Genomic DNA, 24,405 nt, shown 5'->3' with positions numbered 1-24,405 from the left:
TTGAAGAAGAAGCAATGCACTACTAGGAAACTCTGAAAACATCTGTTGAGCCAATAACAAGAGAAAGATTGTTGCTACTGAGCATAGGTACATATTCTTTTAACAAATGAAATCAAGAGAACAGAGCACATTTGATAATACAAGTAAATTGCAAAGTTGTTTAAAATTGCAATCGGAATCATTAAATTTGTCTTTTCTCTCCCTTTAAGCACTAAATAAATGGAAGGTAGAGTGATGGATTCAAAACAAAGATTGACCTGAGAATAATACACAGACTATTTTTTTTTCATTTATATTAGTTGCTGAAACAATAAGTGTAACTTGTTTATCTCCATAAAGCAATTGGGCACCACCATGTTGTAACCTAGGTTTCCATCTCTGCTGCAGCCAATTAGGGACATTTATAAATGGGTTACTAGAGAGTGCAACCAATGACTGTGTTGACTATAGCAGTGGTAAGTTTCCCCTTTAAACAGGAATCGGAAAGCTCATAATTTTCAGAATAAATTAGATCTGTAGACATCAGAAAAGTATTTCTTTATTTGTATTACAGTATATATAGATTATAGACATTTGTAATGTATTTTGCAATATATATATATATATACACACACACAAATATACACACACATTAATATATCATTGAATAAATATGTGAAAGTTTCCAGGGATATTTGAACACCATGAAAATAGCCAAATGTACATTTATTTGCCAATAATTACAAAAGTAGGGCCCATAACTATTAGAAGGCTAAATGTTTGCTCCTCTTTAGCCTCAAATTAAAACCACTAACTGCAGCTGCAATGTTGATGTCATAAGAAGCTTTAAATTGTTTAGTCATGCAACAGCTCATTTCAGAACTGCTTTGTAGGAGGTATGTTTTTGATTATTTTCATAGTGAACTGACTTTTTTAAACATGCTAATGTACATTTTTGTTGAGCTAATGTTTCACATGTCTCTGAGAGAATTTACTGCATAACAAAGCAGCCTTGAAATAAGCAACACCTATATCTGTAAGTCACAGGCACATGTGGCAACGTGGATGAACTGCAAGCATCAGGTTTCAGCTTGCCTTTAATAAAGACTATACTGCCTGCAGATGCAAGTTTGGAGCTACATTCACTCTTATTACATTTCTTAAAAAATTAGATCAAAAATATACCCCTGTGTGTCCTATAAAGTGTCAGGATAGCACATAGATATGGCCATATACCAGGTATACATTTCTAGAGTGAAAAGCTTAAAGGGACAGTAAACACCAGAATTTTTGTTGTTTAAAAAGGTAGATAATCCCTTTATTACTCATTCCCCAATTTTGCATACCCAACACAGTTATAATAATATATGTTTTACCTCTGTGATTACCTTGTATATATGCCTCTGCAAACTGCCCCCTTATTTCAGTTCTTTTGACAGACTTGCATTTTTAGCCAATCAGTGCTGACTCCTAGGAGCTTCACGTGCCTGAGCTCAATGTTATCTATATGAAACACATGAATTAACACCCTCTAGTGGTGAAAAACTGTCAAAATGCTTCCAGATTAGAGGCGGCCTTCAAGGTCTAAGATATTAGCACATGAACCTCCTAGATTTAGCTTTCAACTAAGAATACCAATAGAACAAAGCAAAATTGGTAATAAAAGTAAATTGGAAAGTTGTTTAAAATGACATGCCCTATTTTAATCCTGAAAGTTTTTTTGAGTTTACTGTTCCTTTAAAGGGATGTCAAACAGTAAGTACCTACTAGACATACTGATGTATTCAAAATATCAACCTTACAATAATTGTTAGATGTATATAGTTTTAGATTTGTTGTTTAAATATTGAAAGTGTAAAGGTTTACTTTCTATAAAGTTCTTTAGTCTTCATAAAGTAATGAACACTGCCATGTTTAAACTAGTTTTCGATTTATCTCTATGCAAACAAAACTGTTTGCAAACCATTTTAGATAATCCTATGTTCCATACAGCCTGTTTTATATCTGTCACTAATAGTCCTCAGCATGAAAAACAGATAATGGAAAAGTTAAGTTAAAACATGGCAGCACCTAATAATTTATAGAAACTCAATGGAATTTAGAAAACCAACATTTTTCTGAGTTAAATTACAGGAAAATGAGACAAAATAAATCATGAACGTATATTGCAAAGTGTTTCAACTACACATAAGCATGGGGAGACATACTTAGGAGACCAAGCTACAGATCCAATCTGCAGCGCTAGTTGTTTGAATCAGATGTGGAACTAGCGCTGCTGATTGGATTAGTATCGTTTTCTGCTCTCGGTCAACAGTGCTCTGCGAGTCCTAAGCAGTATTTCTACTGTGTGTTTAACCCCTTTAGCGGGGTTAAACACACAGTAGTCAATAGTCTTAAAAGGACATGCTCTAACGGATTAGAACATGTATTTTATATACTATAATGGCCCTTTAACATGGCCTATTCTTTTAACCAAACATACATTTTAAATATATTTTTATATCGACCCACAACGTAAAAAAGGAAAAGGAGAACAAGGAATATTATAAGGTGAATGGCTCAGGTCTACACACTTATAAACCAGCACCTGGCAAATTTCAGGCACAAGGTAACCATGACTCATAAAAAGTATTCTTGCTAATGCCTACATTTTAAATGTATTTGTTAAAGGGACATTCAACCCACATTTTTTCATTTATGATTCAGAAAGAGAATACCATTTTGAACAACTTTCTAATTTACTTCTATTGTCTAATTTGCTTAAATCTTTTTATATTCTTTCCTGAAAAGCATATCTAGATAGGCTCAGTAGCTTCTGATTGGTGGTTACACATAGATGCCTCATGTGATTGGCTCACCAATGTGCATTGCTGTTTCTTTAACAAAGAATATCTAAAGGTTGCAGCAAATTAGATAATAGAAGTAAATTAGAAAGTTGTTTAAAATTGTATTCTCTATCTGAATCATGAAAGAAAATGTTTGGGTTTAATAGCCCTTTAAGCCCTGTAATAGATGAAGGGATTTCCATACAGTATTGCAAACATGATAAAATAGAGCAAACATAAAAATTGAAAGGGATAAAAAGGTCAAAATTGAAATGTGTGTGGGTAAATTTCAATTTTATATGAAAGCATTTTTTCAATATACTTCCATAAGCAAAAATTACTTCTAGTAAATTTATTATTTTTCAGACGCAAACACACATATGCTGTGAGGGTTTGAGATTGAGTACCAGTAGTCAAACACAACATCATCTCAGATAGTCAGCAGGGCCTTGTAAGACACAAATTAAGTCTTCACATACACTATACACACCACAGCCAGCTCTCTGAGCTTAACCTTTTACCGCCATTATGGCGCTGTATTGGGTGCAAACGGAAATACGTCATAGCCGTTTGGCTGTCCTGCAGCCCACGGCGCTTTCCTGGATGTGAATGCGGTCTGGAGGGCGTGCCTAGCATCATAGGGACATCTCTCTGACCCGATCCAATAATTGAAATCTCGCGATAGCGTGCTCAGTCGCGGGATTTCAATTTGTCTACATCAGAATGTTGTTCCGATGTAGACATTGTGACCCTGTCATTAAAGGGTTAAATACTGGTCCACTGGGCCCTCACAGCCACACCATATGTGCATATGCTGGTGAAAAACAGTCATAACTATTACAAAAAGCACTATACTTCCATTAGCAAAAATGCTTCTTTTAATAGTTAAGACTGTTTTTTAACAGCATACATACACACATGCACATTTCAATTTTGACCTTTCTATCCCTTGAATGAATAATGAAAATTCTTAATGAGCAGTTACAAAAGACAATCTGATAGGCCAAGAAATAAAGTATTACACTGGAGTAAGGTAGGTTTAAAGTGAGTGACTGCTATTTCACTCAGCTAAGTCAAATGAATGAATGGCAGAATGAATTATTTCACTCAGCTAAGTCGAATGGCAGAATGAATGGATATCTAGATACTGAAGATATTCTAATACATAGGCCAGTGGCATCCATTTACCATTTGACTTGGGGTACAGGTAGGCAGTGACATATAATAAATTATTTTCCATCAAGGGATATATTACATATATTGGTGAAAATCGATAAATCATTTAATATCAGGTTTCTACAACGTGTGATTATTAATACAAATAGACTCCCTGTGTACTTTAGTTACCCATCCACATTGGGTTCTCTCCATTTGCATCACACAGAGGAAATCTGCTATGTAGTCTGCTCATTCCCCCCTCACTAACTTGCAGAAGAAAAGTTTGGTTGATGTTGCCATTTTGTTTCAATTAATAACAATGCCAACTGGTCTGTGATTCTATAATTCAGTGAGCGAAAAGGATCGTTTTTATACTGAAGAATCATGAATTCCATTAGAACATTTAGCAGTCAGAGGTAAATGATTTATAAGTGTAAGCTACAAGACTTCTGCAGTTGTTCCACAGGAACACACTGATTTTGTTGCACATAAGAACAACGGTAACTCGTGGCTCCCCTTTACTACTGTCCTACCTGGAGTCAAACTTGGTTCCGTCCGGGAAGGTTCCGTGGTAGTGGTACCGCACATAGTCCCCCTCTTTAACGCTACGTGGACAGAGCTCGGGCACCCAGCTCTTGTCTATGTGCAGCTGGTCACCGGGAACCGGTGGAGCATCATTGCACGTCACGAAACTGACCAAGAAAGCGGCCTGCAGGGCAAGCACTGGCCACCGGCTGAACGTCATGACGGGAAGAACTAGTCTACGGGGCCCAGATTTCTTGATAAGGCGCATGCCGATGTGCAGTCACCAGGACTAGTGCCAGATAGGGCTATAGGGGGAAAGTGGCAGTGCAAGAGGGGAAACTGATCACACAGTGATGGGAGGCTGGAGACAGACAGAAAGGGGAGGTACCAGCAATACTAAGTATTGTAACTTTGCAGATGTGTGTATAGTGCACCGAGGGTCCTCTATACTGTACTCATAGTAAAACACAGGCGGCCTGGGGCCAGTGTCAACAGAAAGGCCTATGGGGAGACATACTTAGAAAACTATGTTACAGCTTGTACAGGCAGGCATGACATAGCATGGGAAGTGAGAATGGGAAGTCCGCGAACAGTGATTTGCTTAAAAAAAAATAAAAAAAATGCACATACAATAATGTGTGACCTCTGTGTAATCATAAAGAAACAGCTTTTGTGTCTTAAAGACCATAACCGATTGTTCCCTATGCAATACTGGTTTGAAATACACAATTTGACAAATGTGCATCAGTGGCGGGGTGGCACATAGGTGTTGAACAATTGTGGTTTTCACATTCCGACCAGTTTTCACTTAGGTAACAAATCCATTGGTATTTATTTTCTGTCGCAGAAATGTTGTATACAAAAGTTACACTCGTCATTTGAAAGCAACTGATTGCAAAAAGAAAAGCGTAATATTACATTTACAGATGTGCAAATAAATGTGTGCATTTAATACTTGTAATAGCCCAGTAGTCAGCCTGTGTTTCTGTTTATTTACGGTGCCAGTCAAAGCGATGAGGAAATTATACAGCAAATGATATGTGTTTATAATAAAATATAATAATAGACGATCGTTTATAGGGGGGTCTTGTTTAGGGGGAAGGAGGAGGAACAAAGTGTCTGAAACAGATATTTTCTTTTCCAGATACTAAAAAGTATGCACACGTGGAAAATAAATCCTGCAAAATAATTTGACCAATCCTGTATAACCAGGGCCCCAAGGCATGTAAAAGAAAGGGAGGGGGCAGGCATCATGGGAAGAAGGCGATACATCTCCGCCCTGATGTAAAGATTTTGAGATAGAGAAAATGTTTAAATTTTGTGCTTTTTTTCCCCTGATTGAAAAATTACACTTTTAAAATGTAAACATGTGAACTTTATTTTGAGAAAGTGTTTGCTCTTATGAAATCTGCTAGAGCTCTGCTGATGAGAAGAATCACACTGCGTATCCTACGTGGCTGTACTGTTGGCACGGAGTATGGGGGTTTTACTTACTGGGAGAGGGGGAGTCACTGAACTGTTTCCTTCACTCAAACTGGTTATAGTAAGTGCTGGATGTTATAGCAAAAAATACAATTTAGATCCCACCCAAATAATGACAAGACAAAAATCTCTCAAGAACAGTTAATATATATAATTATTGATTCGTTTAACCCAAATTGAATTTCTATATAAAAATAGTAACCAGGAAATGCATATATGTAAATAAATTATATATATATATTTTATAGGCACCCATTATCTGTGGCACCATATGAAATATGATTTATTTACAGATGTGATTTGCTCCACTTATAAACATTCTGGCTTGTTTTGACCCTATATTACATTAGAGGGGCAAACATGAAAAAATATCCTCTAAAACATTTTTTAATACCTAATATTTTAGTGCAAGAGGAGTAGTATTGACTCCTGAAAAAAATAGCTGTATCTATAGGTCCTGATATGGTAAGCTGTTGAGTGAGCCAAAATTATTGAAGCAGTCAATTTGTTTTAATATTTCTGGTGTAATACATAAGTAATTCATGCATTTAAAGCCTTGTGTGTATGCCAGGGAAAGAACATTAAAGTGATGGTAAATGTTGTGTATACCTCATTGAATATTTATTTTGTTTGAATAATAACTAGCATATTCACATAATTATTTTTTTTATTTGCTTTTCATTATCATTACTTGTTGGTAAGCCTGCCCAGAGGGCAGTCTATGTCTTGTAAATACAAAAAAAAAAATAGAACTACAGAAAAAAAAACACATCCAGAATAAAAAAATTCAACCTAATCCCTATGAAAATAAAAAAGCCCCTCAAAAATAAAAACACTCCCTAATCTAATGCTAAACTACCAATAGCCCTTAAAAGGGCTTTTTGTAGGGCATTGCCCTAAGTTAAACAACTCTTTTGCAGTTACAGAAAAATCTAAGTCCCCCCTAACAGTAAAACCCACCACCCACCAAACCCCTCAAAATAAATAAACCTAACACTAAAAAACCTAAACTACCCATTGCCCTGAAAAGGGCTGGTCATTCAGCTCTTTTGCTGCCCTTAAAAGGGCATTCAGCACTTTAAGTAACCCTAATCTAAAAAAAACAAATCCCCCAAAATTTTTTAAAAAAAACCTGTCTAACCCCCAGGTTGGTACTCATGGTTCCTGAAGTCCAGCGGTGAACAAAAAGTGATGTCAAAACCCCTACAATTATAACAAGCATTTAATTATGTAAGTGAAAAGGTATAGGAAAACTTACTAATTGATTAAAATTCACTTCAACTGGCAACATTTTATTTTATTAATATTTAATATAAATATTTTTAACTTTGACTTTATCACTGAGTCTTATTTAGAGTTAGACAGTAATATATAATTGGACATATAACTATATATAACTAATATATAATTAATATATAACTGGACCCTCTAACTGATGAGACAAAGCTGCTGGCCACTATCCGAGTAAACACTGAATCGTAACAAAAACTATGATTCAGTGTTTACAATGTAGTGATTAATCCGGATATCTGTGAATGGAGATCACAAAATAGAGGGCACCTCCTAGTATAATACTGCGAGTGTAACCAACAACGGCAAATCTTGAGAGAGAAAATATTCTCACAAAATGAGCAGCACCAATGTGCTAAGTGACGCAAGCTGAGATATCACAGTTTCCCAGCGAACTGATCCTCAAGAGGATGTAGGGGCTCTGATAAGGTCCAATAAAACTCAGGCTTCCATAAAGTTCAGCAAACTTTTATTAAAACCAATAGTATAAAACCAATGGGTATGTACATTACCCAAAGTGTTTAAAAGCAAGGTTACCAACAGATTGCAACGCGTTTCTCAGCTGTGCTAGCTGTTTCATCAGGCATCTGTTGACATGATGGAAGCTCTGACTTTTATGTCTCTCTTACCTAATCCCTAATAGAAAGAAGGGTGAATGCTGGTGATCAGCAAAAACTTTGCACACCATGTTAGTTATATATCACAGCATTGCAGCATCGTTACAATGTCTATATTTGTTAAGTTTGTCATCCACATATTATAGCATTGCAAATATATCTGGCAAAGTTTTATCATAAAGGTTTAGCAGGCTTAGCTTAGGGTTATATCTTCATACATATATGTAAGGAATAATGTAAGGATCATACAATCTAGGTAAACAATGGACTATATTGTTATCTGATGTCGACTTATGATATAGCAATTATCAACACTGTATTTTGATTTTAGTGTATGTATATATATATATACAATATATATATATATATATATATATATATATATACATACTTCTCCAAATAAATGCACTCACAGGTCTTTTTAGAAGTGAACAAAAAAACATAATTTATGTAAGAACTTACCTGATACATTCATTTCTTTCATATTGGCAAGAGTCCATGAGCTAGTGACGTATGGGATATACATTCCTACCAGGAGGGGCAAAGTTTCCCAAACCTCAAAATGCCTATAAATACACCCCTCACCACACCCACAATTCAGTTTAACGAATAGCCAAGAAGTGGGGTGATAAGAAAGGAGCGAAAGCATCAAACAAGTAATTGGAATAATTGTGCTTTATACAAAAAAATCATAACCACCACAAAAAGGGTGGGCCTCATGGACTCTTGCCAATATGAAAGAAATGAATTTATCAGGTAAGTTCTTACATAAATTATGTTTTCTTTCATGTAATTGGCAAGAGTCCATGAGCTAGTGACGTATGGGATAGCAGATACCCAAGATGTGGAACTTCCACGCAAGAGTCACTAGAGAGGGAGGGATAAAATAAAGACAGCCAATTCCGCTGAATAAAAAATCCACATCCCAAATCAAAAAGTTTTAATCTTATAATGAAAAAAAATGAAATTATAAGCAGAAGAATCAAACTGAAACAGCTGCCTGAAGTACTTTTCTACCAAAAACTGCTTCAGAAGAAGAAAAAACATCAAAATTGTAAACTAGAAGTCTTTCTGAAATCTTTAGTAGCTTCAACATAATATTTCAAAGCTCTTACTACATCCAAAGAATGTAAAGATCTCTCCAGAGAATTCTTAGGATTAGGACACAATGAAGGGACAACAATTTCTCTACTAATGTTGTTAGAATTCACAACTTTAGGTAAAAAATTAAATGAAGTCCGCAACACCGCCTTATCCTGATGAAAAATCAGAAAAGGAGATTCACAAGAAAGAGCAGATAACTCAGAAACTCTTCTAGCAGAAGAGATTGCCAAAAGTAACAAAACTTTCCAGGAAAGTAATTTAATATCCAGAGAATGCATAGGTTCAAACGGAGGAGCCTGTAAAGCCCTCAGAACCAAATTAAGACTCCAAGGAGGAGAGATTGATTTAATGACAGGCTTGATACGAACCAAAGCCTGTACAAAACAATGAATATCAGGATGATTAGCAATTTTTCTGTGAAAAAGAACAGAAAGAGCAGAGATTTGGCCTTTCAAGGAACTTGCAGACAAAGCCTTTTCCAAACCATCCTGAAGAAATTGTAAAATTCTAGGAATTCTTAAAGAATGCCAAGAGAATTTATGAGAAGAACACCAAGAAATGTAAGTCTTCCATACTCGGTAATAAATCTTTCTAGACACAGATTTACGAGCCTGTAACATAGTATTAATCACTGAGTCAGAGAAACCTCTATGACTAAGTATTAAGCGTTCAATCTCCATACCTTCAAATTTAATGATTTGAGATCCTGATGGAAAAATGGGCCTTGAGATAGAAGGTCTGGCCTTAACGGAAGTGTCCAAGGTTGGCAACGCCATCCGAACGAGATCCGCATACCAAAACCTGTGTGGCCATGCTTGAGCCACCAGCAGTACAAACCAACGCTCCATTAGGATTTTGGAAATCACTTTTGGAAGAAGAACTAGAAGGGGAAAGATATAAGCAGGTTGATAATTCCAAGGAAGTGACAACGCATCCACCGCTTCCGCCTGAGAAACCCTGGATCTGGACAGATACCTGGGAAGTTTCTTGTTTAGATGAGAGTCCATCAGATCTATTTCTGGAAGTCCCCAGATTTGAACAATCTGAAGAAATACCTCTGGGTGAAGAGACCATTCGCCCGGATGTAACGTCTGGCGACTGAGATAATCCGCTTCCCAATTGTCTATACCTGGTATGTGAACCGCAGAAATTAGACAGGAGCTGGATTCCGCCCATACAAGTATCCAAGATACTTCTTTCATAGCCTGAGGACTGTGAGTCCCACCTAGATGATTGACATATGCCATGGTTGTGACATTGTCTGTCTGAAAACAAATAAACGATTCTCTCTTCAGAAGAGGCCAGAATTGAAGAGCTCTGAAAATCGCACAGAGTTCCAAAATGTTGATTGGTAATCTCGCCTCCTGAGATTCCCAAACCCCCTGCGCTGTCAGAGATCTCCATACAGCTCCCCAACCTGAAAGACTTGCATCTGTTGAGATCACAGTCCAGGTTGGACGAACAAAAGAGGCCCCTTGAATTAAACGATGGTGATCCAACCACCAAGTCAGAGAAGATTGAACATTGGGATTTAAGGATATTAATTGTGATATCTTTGTATAATCCCTGCACCATTGGTTCAGCATACAAAGCTGGAGAGGTCTCATGTGAAAACGAGCAAAAGGGATCGCGTCCGATGCAGCAGTCATGAGACCTAGAATTTCCATGCATAAAGCTACCGAAGGGAATGATTGAGACTGAAGGTTTCGACAAGCTGAAACCAATTTCAGACGTCTGTTTTCTGTTAAAGACAAAGTCATGGACACTGAATCTATTTGGAAACCCAAAAAGGTTACCCTTGTCTGAGGAATCAAGGAACTCTTTGGTAAATTGATCCTCCAACCATGTCTTTGAAGAAACAACACAAGTTGATTCATATGAGATTCTGCAGAATGTAAAGACTGAGCAAGTACTAAGATATCGTCCAAATAAGGAAATACCGCAATACCCTGTTCTCTGATTACAGAGAGAAGGGCACCGAGAACCTTTGAAAAGATCCTTGGAGCTGTTGCTAGGCCAAATGGAAGAGCAACAAACTGGTAATGCTTGTCTAGAAAAGAGAATCTCAGAAACTGATAGTGATCTGGATGGATTGGAATATGAAGATATGCATCCTGTAAGTCTATTGTAGACATATAATGCCCTTGCTGAACAAAAGGCAGAATAGTCCTTATAGTCACCATTTTGAATGTTGGTATCCTTACATAACAATTCAATATTTTTAGATCCAGAACTAGTCTGAATGAATTCTCCTTCTTTGGTACAATGAACAGATTTGAGTAAAACCCCAGACCCTGTTCCAGAACTGGAACTGGCACAATTACCCCAGCCGACTCTAGGTCTGAAACACATTTCAGAAACGCCTGAGCCTTTACTGGGTTTACTGGAATGTGTGAGAGAGAAAAATCTTCTCACAGGCGGTCTTACCTTGAAACCTATTCTGTACCCTTGTGAAACAATGTTCTGAATCCAAAGACTCTGAATCGAATTGATCCAAACATCTTTGAAAAATCGTAACCTGCCCCCTACCAGCTGTGCTGGAATGAGGGCCGCACCATCATGCGGATTTGGGAGCTGGCTTTGACTTTCTAAAAGGCTTGGATTTATTCCAGACTGGAGAAGGTTTCCAAACGGAAACTGTTCCTTTAGGGGAAGGGTCAGGCTTTTGTTCCTTATTTTGACGAAAGGAATGAAAACGATTAGCAGCCCTATATTTACCTTTAGATTTTTTGTCCTGAAGCAAAAAAGCTCCCTTCCCCCCAGTAACAGTTGAAATTATTGAATCCAACTGAGAACCAAATAATTTATTACCTTGGAAAGAAAGAGAAAGCAACGTTGACTTAGAAGTCATATCTGCATTCCAAGACTTAAGCCATAAAGTTTTTCTAGCTAAAATAGCTAAAGACATATACCTGACATCAATTCTAACGATATCAAAAATGGCATCACAAACAAAGTTATTAGCATGTTGAAGAAGTTTAACAATGCTATAAGCATTATGGTCTGACACTTGTTGCGCTAAAGCCTCCAACCAGAAGGTGGAAGCTGCAGCAACATCAGCCAAAGAAATAGCAGGTCTAAGAAGATTACCTGAACATAAATAAGCCTTCCTTAGAAAGGATACAAGCTTCCTATCTAAAGGATCCTTAAAAGAAGTACTATCTGCCGTAGGAATAGTAGTACGTTTAGCAAGAGTAGAGATAGCCCCATCAACTTTGGGGATCTTTTCCCAAAACTCTAATCTATCAGATGGCAAAGGGTACAATTTCTTAAACCTTGGAGAAGGAGTAAATGAAGTACCCAGACTATTCCATTCCCTAGAAATTACTTCTGAAATAGCATCAAGAACTGGAAAAACTTCTGGAATAACTACTTATTAAGAACAGGCAGCATCTTTTCAGAAGTAGATTCTGATCCAGGGTCAGATAGTGACATCTTGCAATATGTAATAGAAAAAACAACATATAAAGCAAAATTATCAAATTCCTTAAATGACAGTTTCAGGAATGGGAAAGAATGCAAAACAAAACAAGCCTCTAGAAACCAGAAGCAACTAAAAAGTGAGACTGAAATAATGTGAAAAAACTGGCGCCAAGTATGACGCCCACATTTTTGCCGCCAAGTAAAAACGCTCACATTTTTGGCGCCAAGAATGACGCCCATATTTTTTGGCGCCAAAAAACGTCTTCAACACACATACGTAAAAAATGACGCAACCACGTGAAAACTTCTGGCGTCAACTATGACGCTGGAAATGACGAAATTTTTGCGCCAAAAAAATCTCGCGCCAAGAATGACGCAATAAATTAAAGCATTTTCTGCACCCGCGAGCCTAACAGCCCGCAATTTAGAAAAAAAGTCAATTGGAAATTTTTAAGGTAAGAAAAAATATAATTCATATGCATTTTCCCAAAAAAATGAAACTGACAGTCTGAAAAAAGGAATACTGATTATCCTGAATCATGGCAAATATAAGTTTAACACATATATTTAGAACTTTACATATAAAGTGCCCAACCATAGCTTAGAGTGTCATGAATATAAATAAGACTTACTTACCCTAAGACACTCATCTACATAAAGTAGATAGCCAAACCAGTACTGAAACGAGAATCAGTAGAGGTAATGGTATATAAGAGTATATCGTCAATCTGAAAAGGGAGGTAGGAGAAGAAATCTCTACGACCGATAACAGAGAACCTATAAAATAGATCCCCTAGAGGAAGATCATGGTATTCAAATAGGCAATACTCTCTTCACATCCCTCTGACATTCACTGCACTCTGAGAGGAAAACCGGGCTTCAGCCTGCTGCGAAGCGCATATCAACGTAGAAATCTAGCACAAACTTACTTCACCACCTCCATGGGAGGCAAAGTTTGTAAAACTGAATTGTGGGTGTGGTGAGGGGCGTATTTATAGGCATTTTGAGGTTTGGGAAACTTTGCCCCTCCTGGTAGGATTGTATATCCCATACGTCACTAGCTCATGGACTCTTGCCAATTACATGAAAGAAACCTTGTTTTAATGGAACGTTTTCGGGGAAATGTTCCCCTTCATCAGCATAACAAAAGTGGACAGGAGTGGGGATCGCAACAAGGCCCTGCTTAGATGTGAGGCGGAATGGATGTACCTGTTGGGGACTGTGTACTCAGGGGGTTTAAACTCACCACCGGACTTTAAGGCACTCATCTAGATTGGAGCCACAGTCTTGGGGTACGATCTCGGGTGTAGTGCACAATCACATCGGGCTGGTGGGGGTTCTGGCCTTGTATGAGGTAGATCTTCCACCGTAAACCCATGTCCTGATTAGGAGGGGGACTCAGTAGGGTTCCACCCCTATCTGGGGGTAAGACACTCACCGGGTCAGTTACCAGTATTCTTTCTCCAGAATCTAATGATGTGGGATGCCGGTTGGAGCACTGTATTTACCAAGGTCTGGACACTATTTACCAAGGTCTGGACATTATTTACCTAGGTCTGGATACTGTTACGTATGCATGAAGATGTTTCTAGTGCAAGAGCAATGCCATACATCACTGGTTATTACTATACTCTATACACCTCTGAAAAGAGGGCGAATACTGGACATTGCAACAAAATGTCACCAGCAAGTTATTTGTATCCCTTATCAAATAGAGCTTGAGTCTAAAGGGATATATATGAATGGGGATATTGTAGCTGGGTATAGCATGATGCATCTCTATAATAAATAATCAGTATAATGGTTACATGGAGATGTGCAAGGGGTCTATTAGCTATAGCCTAACATTTCATTTTCAATTCAAGATGTAAAATATAAGGTCTGATTTTTTGCGTAGAGAACCAGATGAAGTGCATATTTCAAAGGAAGACGTAATGTAACTTGAATGCTATATTTATCGTATGCTGGTATTCTGGCATTTGACATGGGTTTGATTTTAGTTTTTTTATGAAAAAGGTGACTAAGAGCCAATTGTTAGTCTTATATTTGGGGGTTACTGTATGGTGAATGGATGCTCAGCACTTGTGACGTAAGGCAGTCGGCATGTGTTTACCTTTGAAATGGACGCCACTGACAGCTCAGCTGTGTTTGTTTTGTTCTGAGTTGATACGTCAGCTCCGAGTGGAGTTGGTTACCATGGCAACTGCCTTAATCGAATGCGGCATCGGGATGGAGGTATGGGGAGGTAACTTACCCAATAAGGCTGGCATAATACTCAGACATAAGGTGTTAGTGAGTGTAGATTAAATACGTTATAAGTATGATGTTTTATTTTTGTTATGTTGTTTTCTGCACACTCAATACACTGTAATATGATAAGGTTGGTGAAATCAGCCAGCAGGCTGTTTAATACTTATTTAAGTTAGTTGCACAAGATTGGCTAAGTATAAGCCTTAAGAGCAATGATTGTACTTTATTATCAGAAGTATACATTATGTTCATATATTTGGTTGTACGAATATACCGGATGTGACTTAGGGTGCATCACTTCCGGTTTACACAGTCTGGAACGCATGGCGTGCGTTCCAGCATGATACTTTGGTGCTCTCACTGAGTTAACACAGGTATTTGTAATTTAGCACTTCACATGTGTGTATATAAGGTATGTATTTGTGACACTTTTGTTATGCTGATGAAGAGGAACATTTCCCTGAAAACGTTCCATTAAAACAAGGTTTTTGTTCACTTCTAAAAAGACCTGTGAGTGCATTTATTTGGAGGAATATTTATTACATTTCTGCACCCAGGCGGATGTCTCTAGCAGGGTCAACACTGTAATTTGGACAGTATTATATATATATATATATATATATATATATATACATACATACACAGTATCTCACAAAAGTGAGTACACCCCTCACATTTTTGTAAATTTTTTATTATATCTTTTCATGTGACAACACTGAAGAAATTACACTTTACTATAATGTAAAGTAGTGAGTGTACAGCCTGTATTACATTGTAAATTTGCTGTCCCTTCAAAATAATTCAACACACAGTCATTAATGTCTAAACCATTGGCAACAAAAGTGAGTACACCCCTAAGTGGAAATGTTGAAATTGGGCTTAATTAGCCATTTTCCCTCCCCAGTGTCATGTGACTTGTTAGTGTTACAAGGTCTCAAGTGTGAATGGGGAGCAGGTGTGTTAAATTTGGTGTTATCTCTCTCACACTCTCTCATACTGGTCACTGAAAGTTCAACATGGCACCTCATGGCAAAGAAATCTCTGAGGATCTGAAAAAAAGAATTGTTGCTCTACATAAAGATGGCCTAGGCTATAAGAAAATTGCCAAGACCCTGAAACTGAGCTGCAGCACGGTGGGCAAGACCATACAACAGTTTCACAGGACAGGTTCCACTCAGAACAGGCCTCGCTATGGTCGACCAAAGAATTTGAGTGCACGTGCTCAGTGTCATATCCAGAGGTTGTCTTTGGGAAATATACGTATGAGTGCTGCTAGCATGTCAGTGCTCAGACCATACGCAGCACAATGCATCAAATTGGTCTGCATGGCTGTCGTCACAGAAGGAAGCCTCTTCTAAAGATGATGCACAAGAAAGCCCACAAACAGTTTGCTGAAGACAAGCAGACTAAGGACATGGTTTACTGGAACCATGTCCTGTGGTCCGATGAGACTAAGATAAACTTATTTGGTTCAGATGGACAAGCTTGTGTGGCAGCAACCAGGTGAGGAGTACAAAGACAAGTGTGTCTTGCCTACAGTTAAGCATGGTGGTGGGAGTTGTCGTATATACCTCTCTAGTCTAAGGGCTGTCACTAAATGAGTGTTTAGCAACAGATGTATATGTATGATTCTCGCAAAAGAAGATAAAAATGAGATGCTTGTAAGAATTATTCTTAATATGGTTTAATTTCGCCTTGGTTAGACAAAACCCTAACTATAGACAAATATTTAATCTGGGTTATCTAACAGATTAAATTAATACTCATATTTATCAAATATTAGTTGACATAAACTATTTATTAATCACAGCAAGATTAATTAAATACCTTGAGATCTGAAGGCAGAAGATAACAATAGCCTTATACAAATGCAAAGCTTATATACAGATTTTAAGCCAATGAAATCAAAGCATACCATAAATGAAAAGGCTATCTTTGTATATTTTAACTTCCTTAAAAGACTTTATAATTTTGGCTGACATATAGAAAATACTATTTTAACTTGTTCATGCGCAGTGCATTAGAGTGTTAATAATATTATGTGTCTAGCTAGCAGTATAGGTGTTTTGATTGACAACAGCAACTGAATGTAAATGTCACAGTTTTAAATACATTGTCTTTAAAACACTATTTAACCCATTACTAACTAAACTGACTAATCCTATCTAAGTTAATTTAATTTATAACTCTTCCATATTCTATATCTTAATTTATATCTAAATGTTTTATCTATGAATAACATATTTAATGTGTAATTCTTTGAAATTGTATATTTTTCTAATCATGATTTTATAATTTATTCTAATCATGATTTTATAACTCCACAGGAGTGTCATGGTCGGGGCCTGCATGAGTGCTGCCGACACTGGGGAGCTACAGTTCATTGAGGGAACCATGAATGCCAACATGTACTGTGACATACTGAAGCAGAGCATGATCCCCCTCCCCTCAGAGACTGGGCCGCAGGGCAGTATTCCAACATGATAATGACCCCCAACACACCTCCAAGACGACCACTGCCTTGCTAAAGAAGCTGAGGGTAAAGGTGATAGACTGGCCAAGCATGTCTCCAGATCTAAACCCTATTGAGCATATGTGGGGCATCCTCAAACGGAAGGTGGGGGAGCGCAAGCTCTAACATCCACCAGCTCTGTGAAGAGGACTCCAGTAGCAACCTGTAAAGCTCTGGTGAACTCCATGCGCAAGAGGGTTAAGGCAGTGTTGGAAAATAATGGTGGCCATACAAAATATTGACACTTTGGGCCCAATTTGGACATTTCCATTTAGGGGTGTACTCACTTTTGTTGCCAACGGTTTAGACATTAATGGCTGTGTGTTAAGTTATTTTGAAGGGACAGCAAATCTACACTGTTATACAGGCTGTACACTCACTACTTTACATTTTAGCAAAGTGTAATTCCTTCAGTGTTGTCACATGAAAAGATATAATAAAATATTTACAAAAATGTGAGGGGTGTACTCACTTTTGTGAGATACTGTGTATATATATATATATATATATATATATATGTGAGATAGGTAATTTCATGATATGTGTTTTACTGATAATTGCACCTGTCTAATTAGGGAGTGGGAGGAACCAATTAGGGATTAGATAAGAGAGACATAATGTCAACAGATGCCTGATGAAACAGCTAGCACAGCTGAGAAACGCGTTGCAATCTGTTGGTAACCTTGCTTTTAAACACTTTGGGTACTGTACATACCCATTGGTTTTATACTATTGGTTTTAATAAAAGTTTGCTGAACTTTATGGAAGCCTGAGTTTTATTGGACCTTATCAGAGCCCCAACATCCTCTTGAGGATCAGTTCGCTGAGAAACTGTGATATCTCAGTTTGCATCACTTAGCACATTGGTGCTGCTCATTTTGCGAGTATATTTTCTCTCAAGATCTGCCATTGTTGGTTACACTCGCAGTATTATACTAGGAGGCGCCCTCTATTTTGTGATCTCCATTCACAGATATCCGGATTCTTTGCTTTTGTTTTGAGAGGAGCTGCCGAGACCACAACACTGGCTTCCACTGCTGAAGCACGACTGTACCATCACAGAAGACCACTCTGGGATTTCTCTGACCCACACAGTGCTATCCACTAAGGGCTCAGATAAGACTCTATATTGATTGTCAATTGTACACTGTGATTACTATCATTATTTAGTGTTCATTTATATCATCTCATTTATATAATTTGGTGTTCTTACGTGATTGTGCAGATTCAGTGATCATACTAGTCACCACATTTGTGTTTATACATCTAAAGTATTTTTTAGCTCTCTAAGCGCCCCCTAGAGTTGGACACGTGAGTGCCTCAGCAGGTTTGGTTAATGTTGTGATTAAGAAACTCCCCTTGGAAGTAATGCGTATGTCTATGGACATCGTGAACTCGCATGGTGACAACAGGTGTTTGAGAACGATTACGCGACACAGACTTTCGCGCATACAAGGAAGAAAATGAAGGCTACTATAAAATGCCTGTCAACTGACACGGATCGCAATAGGGCTAAAGCGATGCGGACATAGGAAAAAAAATAGAGTTTGGAGCGTGGAAAGAGGATAAACGTCGGAATAGTATATTTGCTGGCATATATTTATAAATAGAAGGTATGTTAAAAACACAAAAACAGTAATAATGATTCTAAATCAGTTACTTTCAGATGGCACTTAGTGATAGTCATGTGTTTACCATCACTTTAACCCTGAGCCACTTCTACCCCTGTTCTGAGTTTTGGATTTTTTTAGATGCTGCTCACATTTAAGCCTCACTGTTGATATTTTTTTTCCAGTGAGAAGATAACACATAAACACACATACACACACACACATATATATAAAATTAAAATTTTATGAAACAAGGTTCAGAACACCATATAGTCAAAAGAAGGTGTTATCCTCATCAGGGCCGGACTGGGACCAAAAAGAGGCCCGGGCATTTTAGGGCAAAGAGGCCCACTCGCCACCACCCTTCACTCACCATTTCTAATTTAACTGTATACCAAACATGGCAATCATAGGTATTAGCTGAAGAAGGCTTGTGCAAAGTTAAATGCCAAATAGTATTTGCGTCATTCTGAGGGTTCATGATTCAGATAGAGCAGGGTTCTTCAAACTATGGGTTGGGACCCATTACTGGGTCGCAACACCATGCTTACTGGGTCACGGCTTGTGTGTGTGTGTTGTATGAGAGCCTATGTGGTGTGTGTGTTGTATGAGAGTGTGTGTGGTGTATGAGAGTGAGGGTGTGTTATTACGTTTTACAACTTTTTAAAGTATGACTACAATCAGGAATAAAGTACACACATATTTTAGTCACTTTACCAAAAATTGCAGCTATCAAGTTGTATATTACTTACTAATATTTTCAAACCAAGCATAAAAATAGGGTCGCAAAGGTTTGTGGTATCATGGCACTGGGTCTTGGGAAAAAAAGTTTAAAGAACCCTGAGATAGAGCATGCCATTTTAAACAACTTTCTAATTTACTCCTATTATCAATTTTGGTATCTATATTTGAAATATCAGGAATGTAAAGCTGGCCCAATTTTGGTTCAGAACCTGGGTAGCACTTGTTGATTGGTGGTGCTACCCAGGTACTGAACCAAAAATGGGCCAGTTTCTAAGCTTACATTTTTGCTTTTAAAATAAAGATACAAAGAGAATGAAGCAAAATTAATAATAGGAGTAAATCTAGATAAGTTGTTTAAAATTGCATCATGATTACTAATGGCAGACTCAGAATCTATAAAACTGGTTGTAGCTAGCCTAATTCAACAAAAAGTTTTATAGATTTGAGTCTGCCATCAGTAATCAGTATAGTATGTATACTGAAAGGAAAACACAACAAACTTTGCTTTATATCATTCACACTCCAATCTTGAATATATTCTGGAACAACCTAAATCAGAATATCAATAGTTAATACCTTTCTGTATACTTGTTAATTGAAGTTATTCCAATATTTATAGGTCACAAAGTGGATGTCACATAACACACATTTAGGGGTAGCTATAGTGCACAACGTATATGTCACATAACACATTCAGCTGTAGCTATAGTATAGGGCACAAGTATATTGTAACATAAAACACATTCAGCTGTAGCTTTAGAGCACAAAGTATATGTCACATAACACATTCAGCTGTAGCTATAGTATAGGGCACAAAGTATATTGTAACATAACACACATTTAGTTGTAGTTATAGGACACATAGTATATGTCTCATAAAACACATTCAGCTGTAACTTTAAAGCACAAAGTATATGTCACATAACACATTCAACTATAGCTATAGGGCACAATTTAGTATATGTCACATACCAGACAGTTATACATTTAGTTGTAGCTATAGTATGATCTCTTCAAGCGATTAATTATGATCAACCCCAAGCCAGCAAAAACGATTGAATTATGAATCAGAATATATCAGTATATGAGTGACTGGTAAGAATTCATTAGAAGTTCTGATAATCAATCATTAGGAAATAGGGATTATTGAGCCAGTCCAGCAATACTTTAACTAAACATCTCTCACCTGCTGATCTGTAGACTTCACTTAGTTATAATAAATAACTTTATAACAGTAGGTAGTAGTCACTGTCAGGAGAAGACTCACTCACTCATAGTCACTGAGTGCTGCTGCCTGCGTCACTTGGATCCTTGTCTCTGGTGCTGCTGCTGCAGCCTGAACTAGCCAAGAGGAGATTCGGCGCCGGTGTGTGACATGGGGCACTCCCCATGTGTCTTCCTCCTAAACGGCTGCAGAGGTGTAAACTGGGCCGGTGTTCGCCGTTTTCTCGGAAAGGCCCAGCTCTGTGCCTCATCTGCTGAATATGATCTCCTGTTTCAGTCAGATGATCGTCACATGGACACGGCATGCGGCATTGGTGTAGTGCGGCTGCATGCCATGTGTGTCACTCTGTCTCCACCAGATGGTGTGCGGCTGGCCCAGGTACTAGAATATGGCAATTTTGGCTAAACAGACATTTGCAGTAATAAACACAATGTCACAATGAACATATTTACAAAAATGTATTATTCATTACTCATGAAAACATACTTTAATACTTATACATATAAAATAATGGGGTAGTGGTGGGTAGGGCATTTGCCCGGTATGCCTGACGTTCAGTCCGGGCCTGATCCTCACATAAATAAGGACTTTGGGCATATTGATATTGTGCATGTGAGGCCTCTACTTAAATAAATGCATAATTATTCATACAATGTGATCACTATTACCACACTGATCACATGGATTTTAAAGCATATAGGGCCATATTACAAGTGGAGCACTAACAGTTACACACAAGCAATAAGGGGTTTATCGTGGGTGTCTTTGTGTGTCGGGTAATTCACTAAAATTATAAGTTGAAAGTAAACGCGATCGTTTGAGCGCAACTGAAGTTGAGGACCATCAAGAATTAATTTAGTTGCTAAAAATGTATTTATATAGTATAAAACTTGATGCCAGAACTTATGGAGTATTGGGCAGGACCAAAACACATATATAAGGTCCACTGCAGGAGCACTGCACTTTGGGCATACTTTCTCCTCCTTCTCAGACCATTTGGCCATTGCCCTTGGGGTCAAATAAGATCTGTTCATAAGCCTCATATGAGATTCCCTTAATTAGGTGGCATTAGTATAGCTTAAAGCAACCAAAATACTCCTTCTGAATGCTTCAAACTCTAAGTCTTCAAAATCATGAGACCATTTTTGATATAGACGTATCAGAATTGGGAGTTCGGCTTGTTCTATTAATGTTTTGTACGTTATAGAAATAGAATGCAGTCCCATACTATAGCGACTTATAATAGACTCAAAAGGTCCCAGAGACCAGGCAGAATCCCCCCCCCCCCCCATAACTAAGTTAGTAGTATAATGCCTTACCTGTAGATAAGTAAAAAAGTAGCATGTATTCCTCCGAAAAGGTGATTAAATGTTTTAATAGTTTTAGACTAAGGTTCTATCAGATCTGATATATATTTAAGGCCATTCTGAGACCAAAGTTTAAAAACATATAAATCGATATCTGGTTTAAAGTCATGGTTACCTTTAATTGGTAAATATTTGGAACTAGAATTGTCCACCCCTAAAATTTTGCAAAGTTTCATCCAGGCTTGGATTATATTTTGAAATGTGAACCGAGGGATTTAATTTTTGGGTAATGGTTATTTCAATTTGTGTAGCAGTGCTTTAAGGGAATAGGGTCGGATCATTGCCTCTTCCTCCTCATATTTTGTAATGTAGTTAGCTTCAGTAAGCCAGTCTAGTGTACCTTTTGACATAAAAAAAAGCCCAGTTATAAAATTTTACATTTGAAAGTGCAAGGCTGCCATTTTCCTTACTGTGGGAAAGTTTAGATATAGAGATATGTGGTTTCCCTTTTCCCCATAAAAATCTGGAACAGGAGGAGTTGACATTTTTAATATCTCTGCTGTGTAGAAAAAGATGATCATTTTAATTAGAGTAACTTTAGCTGTCAAATAAGTGGAGTCTTGACCACATTCTGAAGGATGTAGAGAATTTCTGGATAAAAATATTCCCAAATATTTGATTTTCTTATCTGCTAGGGCAAAATAATTATCTAGAAACTATCTTTCCTTAAAGTAATCCATAAATTTCTGATTTATTTAAATTGATATTGTAACCTGAAAAGGTACTATATTCTGAGTTCAAGAAGGCAAGGGATATTCTTTTTTGTGTTGCCCATATAAAATAGTATGTCATCTGCGTACAGTGAGAGAACAAATTTCCTTTTACCTTATACTATCCTGTCTAATTATTTTCTGTATCTAACTGCCAAAGGTTCTAAGGCTATGTTGAATAGTAGGGGGATAAGGGGCACTCTTGTCTAGTGCCCTTCTTCAGAATTACATTAGATGAGAGAATGCCATTAATACTAAGGGAGGAAATTGGCTCATCATAAATAAGCTTAATGAAATGAAAAAGTTACCTGTAAATCCAAATGTATTTAACGTAGTAAACAGATGGTCCCAGACAATAGAATCAAATGCCTTTTCAGCATCTACCATGATTAGAGCAAAGAATACAGAACAGGTGTGAGAGTATGCGCTAAAAAAGCTTAAAATGCCAAATGGATATCTAAGTAATAGCATAAAAGTGTTTAATACAATCATAAAAACTATGTTTCTTAAAACAACAACAATACAACACATGGATCCATGTTTAAAATAAATACAACGATATCATAAAACCAATAATTGCAGTGGTGAGAGAGGGTTGACAGATTAGTGACAACTCAATAATGGGTAATATCTCTAGATAAAAACGAGTGAAATACAGTTGACGCTCTAAATTGTGTGTAGGGATGCAAAAAACGTGATAGAGATCACATTAGAACTATCCAAATTACAAAAGCGATAACAAATACAACAATGCAAAGTCACAGTGAAAAGTATGATCTTCCAAATAATGTGTGGGAATAAAATGTACATTCATCCAAACTCCAAGTGAAATGAAAATCCTCCGAACAGAAATCCTCTTAGGGGGTGTAGAAGAAGGACTTGTGAGAGTGTTGGTATGACAAAGAAAAAATTGAAGATATAAAAAATATATAAAAATAAGTGTCCAATAAATCTAAAAAATGTGAACTGGGTGGTGAATATCCTCAATGAGAAAAAATATATAACAAAAATGTGGCCAAAGGTTAAAGTGATATCTGTGGCAAGTGTCCAAATAAAAACAAACAATCAGGTATCCATATTGACAGACAACAAAGAACCTGTGGATAAAAAGAAGGAAACAATAGTGCAAAACTGTATGTACACAGTGGATATAGATTGGAAATAAGCTCACCAGTATGTCAACGCGTTTCGGCCTTAATTAGGCCTTGTTCAAGACTATACTGTGGAGTGTTATCTGGGAGCTTATATAGGGTATTGTGTGAAGTGATTGGGATAGGTTTTGGCGACAAAAATGTTGTTCCGCCCTTTCCTGTGATCTCAATGCATTTTGGGAAACTAATTTTTTTTGGTAATATTCTCTTGGTAATAGTGTCCTCTAGGTACCTAAATCCTAATATAGTTGAGTAAAGATTATATAACGAATACTCAGTTCCTTTTATTTGTAAAATGTCAGTATTTTTGAGATTGTCAGTATTTATTTACAAACCGTATTATTTACAAAAATACTGACATTTTACAAATAAAAGGAACTGAGTTTTCGTTATATAATTTTTACTCAACAACTATATTAGGATTTAGGGACCT

The 24,405-nt window shown here is 37.2% G+C and overlaps 1 protein-coding gene across 1 annotated transcript in view; it reads right to left on the bottom strand.

The window, feature by feature from the left end:
- Nucleotides 1–4,932, bottom strand: part of FKBP9 (FKBP prolyl isomerase 9) — a 47,393-nt gene extending 42,461 nt beyond the window's left edge. The window contains exon 1 of the mRNA XM_053714428.1: nt 4,496–4,932. Within this exon, the coding sequence (XP_053570403.1) occupies nt 4,496–4,755 (260 nt within the window). The 5' untranslated portion in view covers nt 4,756–4,932. The remainder of the gene's footprint in view (nt 1–4,495) is intronic.
- Nucleotides 4,933–24,405: the final 19,473 nt, after the last annotated feature.

This window comes from Bombina bombina, chromosome 5, assembly GCF_027579735.1.
Source record: "Bombina bombina isolate aBomBom1 chromosome 5, aBomBom1.pri, whole genome shotgun sequence".
NCBI classification, from domain to species: Eukaryota; Metazoa; Chordata; class Amphibia; order Anura; family Bombinatoridae; genus Bombina; species Bombina bombina.
The sequence above is the reverse complement of the archived record's forward strand: the minus strand, read 5'-3'. Positions and strand labels throughout refer to the sequence as shown.